Genomic DNA, 7445 nt, shown 5'->3' with positions numbered 1-7445 from the left:
CCCTTTTGTATTTATCCCGTTGTATAAGGGGTTTTCTGCATATGTTACACGCCTGTACATGTATATATATCGGCCTATGGCCTCATGGGAATACAAGTTGCATATTCCTAACACTAACCATCTTCTGGCGAATGATAAATAGTGAACTCTGTGAAATTTCATGTGGTTGGATCAATTCACCACTGTATTGGCCCTGCAAGACATGATGGAATTCGATGTGGTTGGATCAATGCATTTGTTAATTTATTTTGGCATACAAGCAACAGAGAGCATGTATTCGAGGATAAATAGTTATGTTTAAAAATTCAGTTTGTTGAGTTGGTCGATCATTATTTCTTGTTTTCAAATGTGATAATTCTTTCAGGCACTTGAATTTGAGCTCTCAGAGGCAAAATGTCTTGCACAACAGAAATCAACTGAGGCATCAATTCTTTTTGCCAAGTTTCAAGAGGCACAGGTTCTTTTTGCGAAGTTTCAAGAGGCACATGCAACTATAGCTGATGCAGACTCTACAGTGAAGGCACTTGAATTTGAGCTCGCAGAGGCAAAATGTCTTGCACTACAGAAATCAATTGAGGCATCAATTCTTTTAGCCAAGTTTCAAGAAGCACAGGCAACTATAGCTGATGCAGACTCTACAGTCAAGGCACTGCTGGAATTGAATGAAAATGCAAAACATCAAGCAGAGAAGTACAAGCAAAAGGAATCTTCATTTACTATTGAAAAGGATGACTTGCTAAGTGAGGTCAGTAGTTTGAAGATGCTGCTGGATGTGAAGGAACTAACTTACCTGGATATGGAAAATAAATTTGGATCAAGCCTACTTGAAGCAAATGCGGTAGCTCTTGAACTGGAAGATGGCATCATACACCTGAAGAATTCGCTATCGGAGAACCTTGAGTTTGTTTCGTCTGCTATTGAATGGATGAAGTCAAAACTTCAGCAGTTTGCAGAGTTGGCAAGAGCTTGGTTGGAGGAGAATTGGTTAGAGATAATTGGAAAAGATTATGCTGTTTCTGTGTTACACCTCTGCCATATGGGGATTTTGTCGGCGAGAATTACTGGGCTGCATGCAGAAAATGGTCTCCTTCAGCGTGGGATCCGCGAATCTGATTCTTCGATATGTATGCTGCGAGAGCACAATGATAAAGCAAAGAATGAACTGGAAATGTGTAGTGTTCTCAAAAGAAAGTTACTACTCGACATCAACAGCAGGTTTTGTCGTATTGCAAAGAAGGAACAAGAAGCAACTGAACTGAGCTCAAGATTGGATTCTTTCGGGCAGAAAGTTATGCATTTGCAAGCACAGAAGACGCAATATTGGCACGGTCAGGTTCCATGTATAATGAGCTATCCGTTTTGACTGAAGAGATTGATGCTACCAACAGTAGTTCTTTGGCAGCTCAATCCAAAGAAAAAGAAGAGCTGCATAACCAGTTGGACAATGCTTTGTTTCTCAATAGAATGTTAAAGGACACAATGCTTGAGATTGTGAGTCTGCCTGAAGTGAACAGTGGTATACCTGCAAATGATATTAGCGGGTGCAGTGAATTTGAGTTGTGCAGCTGGCTTGTAAACTACCACCATGAGTCGGTTATGATCAATACAATTAAAAATGATATTGAATCTTTTGTTTTTGCTTCAGAATTGGAGCAACACAAGGTACAACTGCAAAAACAGAACCTTATGTTTACTGAAGTACTTGAACGGATGAAGACAGAAGTAACTTTGTGGAGAGTTGACCAGGATTTGGGCAGTGTTGCAATTTATGATTTACATGAGGAGAACAGTAATATAATGATTGATTTGAAGAACCTGAAGCGGGACAAGGATGAAGTTATGGAAAGGCTACTTGCGATGAGCAAGGAAAACCCAAAACTTAGATATGTAGTTGACTCCTTAGAGTCCAACATCAGATCCTTGCAAACAGATCGAGATGGAAAAGCCAAAGCTCTTATGGAGTTGCAATGCTCCCATGCAGCCTTATGTAAAGAGCTTGAGTTGAAAGCCAAGGTCATTGAACTCGGAATTTCAATTGAAAATGCTTTGAAGTCAGATAATGATTCACTGAGACATGAAATGCTACATATTCTGCGCAAGGACAAGAGGATTGTTGATTTGGTTTCTAATATTGATATGGAGAAGTTATCTGTCTCCATTCAAGCATGTTTGGAACAAATTACTGCTCAAGTACAAATGTACATTGATGAACAATCGACCATGATGATGAAGTTGTCCAATGACTTAAACTTGGTTCAATTGTCTGTTGAGGAATTGAGCACCCATAATTCCTCTTTACAGTCTGAACTAGCTAGGAAAGATGAATTGGCAAAGGGCTTGTCATTTGATCTTAGCCTACTACAGGAGTCAGCATCTGTTGCAAAAGGTCAAGCAGATCAACTTATTGAGTTGGCTGAAGCAATTAAATCATTAGAACATGAGGTTGCTTCTAAATCACATGATCTTGATAATCTTGTTTCTGGAAGCCAACCACTAGAAGCTCAAATCATGAAGAGTAATGAAAAGATTTCGGTGCTAGAGGAGTGAACTAACTGCAGTTTCTGTGGAGAACACTGAATTGAGATCTCAGCTCAACCATATTGCATGGATCAGTTACTCTAGGAAAGAGGAGTTGGCCCATAGAAGTAATTCCACTGAAAGAATGGAAGAAGGGTTGATTGAGCTGAGAAATTTACTTGATGAAAGGAACAACTTATTTCAAAATTTGCAAAATGACTTCTCCAAGCTTTCCGACGAGAAACAATAATGTGACTCTCAGGTGCTTATGTTGAGAGAGAAGCTGGAGATGGCTCAGGCAGTGGGCGAAAAAAGTGAAGCAATTGCTATGGATGCTTGACAGGTGCGTATCTCTTAATACCGCTTGCGTTAATTTTCTTGTATAACCCTTCTGTTGTACTTCTACAGATAGCGGATGAAAGGAAGACATATGCTGAAAAGAAGGATGAAGAAGTAAAATTATTGGAGAGGTCAGTTGATGATCTTGGAAGTGATGTATGTGCTCTGGAGAACCTGGTGAGATGTGTACTTCTACTTCAGTGTTGATTCATTGTTACTTACTGCTGTAACTTTTCTTAACAATAATAGTGGTTATTTCCCTTAAGGTGCGTGACATCAAGAAGGAAGCAGAACGACAAAGAATGCAGAGAGAAGAATTAGAGGTGGAGCTGCAGAAAGTCAGGCAACAAATGTCAGCTGTACCATCCTCTGGGGAAGCAGGGAGTTCTGTGGAAGATAAAAGGATTGATTTAACTTACTCATTCAGGTATGCAAGGATTCAAATTTTTGTTACCAATTCCAATGTTGTAAGGTTAACATTTGCCTTAACTTTCTCCTGCAGACACTCAAGAGATGTACATAATGAGAATGAACTTGATGAGCAGCAGGGGAATAATCACCAAAGCATCGAGCTTCCTGATAAAAGGGTTACAAAAATCTCAAGGTCAAAAACTGAGCTTGACATGCACTGTACACAGCAACCCATGTCTAATGAAGATCCCAGAGTGCAACATTTTATGGAAAAACTGAAAAGAAAGCAAGCTGCAATTCGGAAGGCGCACAACTACAAAAACCCCTCACTAGATTTTAGCTGGGTCAACAGCTTGGGGTAGCTGGGTCAAAATCAGGACAATTTTTTTGTCTAGCAGGATGTTGTTGAATGGCAGCAGTGTCTTGAAAGTAGATGGAGTATAGCTTTGTCGTTGTACTTATGATTCTGCTAACTTGATTGATGGTGAAAACCTAACTTGAAAATTGAGTTAAATAATGCAACGTTGGGTTATGGAAAATGAAAGAATTTTACTTATTGCAAATGCATTTTTATTTAGTATCTCCAGTGCCGAGACAAAATTACCATGCTTTATGCGCTTCATTATGCCTGTTGAAAAAACAAATCTCTGAAAGATTCTAACCTGATTATACCTGACTGCCTGGCTGGTTCAGTCCTGATAAGTGACTGCTCATGCCCTATTCTGTTCACTGAATTTGACAGCAATGCAGGAGAGTCTTCCCTATCTGTGGTATTCACTCCAGGTCAAGTCCTACTTCTTTTGTGTACTGAGTTTATTTCCCATAAATGTACATCGGGTGTTAAATGTGAGTAGGGCACCTTGTCATAAAGGGACAAAACTTGAACTTGACATAAATATGTGGATAGGGTATCTGAACATTTGATACTCGGATTCCGAGCTCTGTTGCTGTCTTTGCTATCCAGTTGTCAGTTGCACCACAAGATACTCTGACAATCTCCTACGACACTCTAGTTATTAGACTGTACTGAAAGCAGAGAATGATTCTAGCATATGTCAGTAGATTCCTTGTGCTTAGAAACCAAAAGTTGTCGGTCTTATTATGTCATGCTTTCATCTGCAGCATTTGAGTGACTTTTTGAATGAGGTACGTCTGTACAGTCAGTATGGTGTACTGTTCATACAAGGTAGTCTGTCCTATATGTATGGCCTGGGCTTGGGTACCTCAATGGCATTGTGGCCACTTCGCTGCAGAAGCATTGGCTCGTGGAGCTTCTTAGCAAAGGTAAGAGCATCTCCAACAGCCGCCCAACGCGTCGCGCGTTAAAAATTAGTATACAGCGCTGGGTTAGCTAGCTTTTGCGCGCGGCGGTGTGCTGACTCCAGCGGCCGCTGCATAATAAAGCGCGCCCGAGCCGCTCCAGCAGGCGCGCTATATTTCATCTTTTTTTCCTTGACACCTACTATGTGAACTACGATTCGATATACATAGCCTGCTTCTACGATACAAAATAGTGAATAGATAGTTTGTAGTCTTCTCTTACGATAGATAGATAAAACTAAAAACTACTACTACTCGTCAATCTCCGACTCGGACTCTGCCTCGGTGATGTCCTCCTCCGACGTCTGAGCGTAGGCGTCAAGAAATCGCTCGTCGCTGGAGTCCCAGGACGGCGCATCTCCTAGCGCGATGTTGAATTTAGCGACCGCCTTCCGCGTTCGCTTGTCCTTGTGATAGGCGGCTCGCTCCTCCCTCCCCCCCTCCCTCTCCACCCTCCTCTCGGTGAAGAACTGTTCCTTGTTGATGATTTCTTGCAGGAAGCATTGGTGCCATAGCGCCTTGGCTTCCTCGTCCATCTCGGCCAGGCTGAGACGGTGCTCCCGCCTCCAGTTCTCGCGACGATCCTCGTCGGTGATAAGCCGCGGGGAGGCGCCAACTCCTATGCCCGCTCCCGCTTCACCACGTCTCTGAAGTTCATGTCCACGCCTCAGCGTCCTATGCGCGGGCGCCATCCTGGGCGGTGTCGAAGGTTTTGAGGCAGAGGCGCACGTCGCCCAACCGAATCTCGGCGGAGTAGTTGCCGGACGGACGCACGCAGACGCCGCGGTAGCCCGAAGCTCCCTGGCGGCATGGTGGCACGGTGGTGGCGTGTCGGCGGCGAGGAGAGAAAGCGGTAGAGGGAGCGACGAGAGAGCGGCAGAGGGTGCTGCAATTTTATAGGCGCGCCGGACGCGGTGCGCCAAATCTAGCACGCGAGCTGCTGCCTTTCCCCCTGCGCGCGAGTTTCCCGCCTCTGCTGGAGCGCGCGAAAACATCCCCCGCGCGCTAAAATGCCAGTTTACCGCGCGTGCGCGTCTTTTGGCGCGGCTGTTGGAGATGCTCTAAGAGGCTTCTTGTCTTTCTACTTTCTGGATTTTCAGATCATGCAAGGGCATTGCTGAGTGCATGGCTGACTTCTTATTAGTGCCCTAAAAGATGGCTCTTGTATGGGGTATTTGTGATACATGTTGTATTGGGTATTGTTAAATGTGCTTCCTGAGAAGAGTAGGATTGAATGGCAGTACTCTTACAAAAGTGGCTCTAGTTCTTTCGAATACTTGTAACTTTCTGTCTCCCTTCTTTGAACTATTTGCCTGGGCATGGCTAATGCATAGCCTCATGGTGATGCTTCATGTGCCATGTAGGATCGGATGTTAGGAAAGTAGGTTTGGATAGAGAAGCAGGATCCTCTTCAAGAGGCAGGTGCTTGGGACGAAAAAGTGTGGTCCGATGTAAAAAGCTGAAAAAGTTGAAGTGAGAATTAGAGATGCACATGCATTAAAGTTTCTATTTTCTATTTCTTGATGAGACCCACTAGTAGTAGCTTGTATTGGGGAGAGAAAATCAGTGTAGTCGCCTCAAGCTACTTTTTCTCATGGGGCATATGTACCCATATGCCACCATTGTACATGCCCTAAAACAATATGATTGATGCCAGATGCTGGTACCACCGGCAATGCTATTTGTTTTTGTTGGAAATATAAGCAATTTTCCGAATGATTTTATTAACAGAAATACTAGATAAAGCATGACTAATATAGTAGAGATAAAACAAGTCATGCGTTCGGACAGAGAGAAGGTAAAGAGCATCTGCATATATGAACTTGAAGTAAACACATCTAGAACAGACACTACATGAAGTTGCATATATGAAGTAGAACCTAACACATGTAGGATGGAAAGTAGAGCAAAGAACTGTGTCATGACATCTAACAGAAAGAGCAAGAACACGTACGGGACAGCAGCAGTGGAAGTGCTGGACTTGGGATCGGTGTCCTCGCCTGCCATGTCGTCGAGGAGATCGTGGACGTCGGGGAAGAAGTCGTCGTCGGGGAAGTAGTCGTCGGCGACCGAATCGTCCGTGATGAAGCAGCCAGTAGTCGCGCTGAGCGCTCCCCAAAAACCTTATCACCCTTCTCCCGTACAGGACTCAAAAGGTGCGGTTTCGGAGGCCTACTGTCTCGACCTGCGGTGCACGCCGCAAGCCGGGATGGGGAAGATTGTAGCAGCAGCGCAGTACTCAGGAACTTGTGGTGAGAGGAGGAAGAGGTTCTGGTGCATCTCTCTGGGAGGAGCGACCTCCCTTTTATAGGCGCAAGAGAAGGAGGCGAGAGGGCAACGACGGGAGGCGAAATGAAGAGACAGAGACGAAACGAACAGCCAGCAGCCGAAGGGCTGCACCGTTCGCATTCGAACTCCACTTCCGCAAAAATCTTTTCAGCTTCCGCGTGACCTTTCGTATACCCGTAGTGCGTGGCAAAAATTTAGATATCGGCTCGGCTCATTCCCGCAACCCGCGGCGCGGCGCGTCGTGACGAGGCGAGGCGTGGCGAGGCGGGTGGCGGAGGAGGAGCGCGAGTGGATATCCCTCTTGTTCTCATGCTCGTACAAGTGAGGAAAGAACCTCCCTTATAAGGAGGTCCAACTCCCACTAAACTAGCAATGTGGGACTAAACTTTAGTAGTATCCCTTGCCTTGCACAAATGGGCTAAGTGGACCTCTAGGATTTATTAGGAATTTCTGAAATAGTTATTGGGCTGCCCAAAATAGACTAAATTCCAGCAATACCCCACCAGATCCTAGAGGCACATAGAAATTTGCCTTTGGTTCCAAAACACTGTTTTATATACCGGTACTGT

General features: G+C 44.4%; 1 protein-coding gene across 1 annotated transcript in view; it reads left to right on the top strand.

The window, feature by feature from the left end:
- LOC119299433 (kinesin-like protein KIN-12F) overlaps window positions 1–3806 on the top strand; it is a 13786-nt gene extending 9980 nt beyond the window's left edge. Inside the window, exons 15-18 of the mRNA XM_037576665.1 lie at window positions 365–2860; window positions 2926–3033; window positions 3123–3283; window positions 3359–3806. Coding sequence (XP_037432562.1) covers window positions 365–1363 — 999 coding nt within the window. The 3' untranslated portion in view covers window positions 1364–2860; window positions 2926–3033; window positions 3123–3283; window positions 3359–3806. The remainder of the gene's footprint in view (window positions 1–364; window positions 2861–2925; window positions 3034–3122; window positions 3284–3358) is intronic.
- The last annotated feature ends 3639 nt before the right edge of the window (window positions 3807–7445 follow it).

Source organism: Triticum dicoccoides, chromosome 5A (assembly GCF_002162155.2).
Source record: "Triticum dicoccoides isolate Atlit2015 ecotype Zavitan chromosome 5A, WEW_v2.0, whole genome shotgun sequence".
Taxonomy (NCBI): Eukaryota; Viridiplantae; Streptophyta; class Magnoliopsida; order Poales; family Poaceae; genus Triticum; species Triticum dicoccoides.
This window is presented reverse-complemented; position numbering and strand designations above follow the sequence as displayed.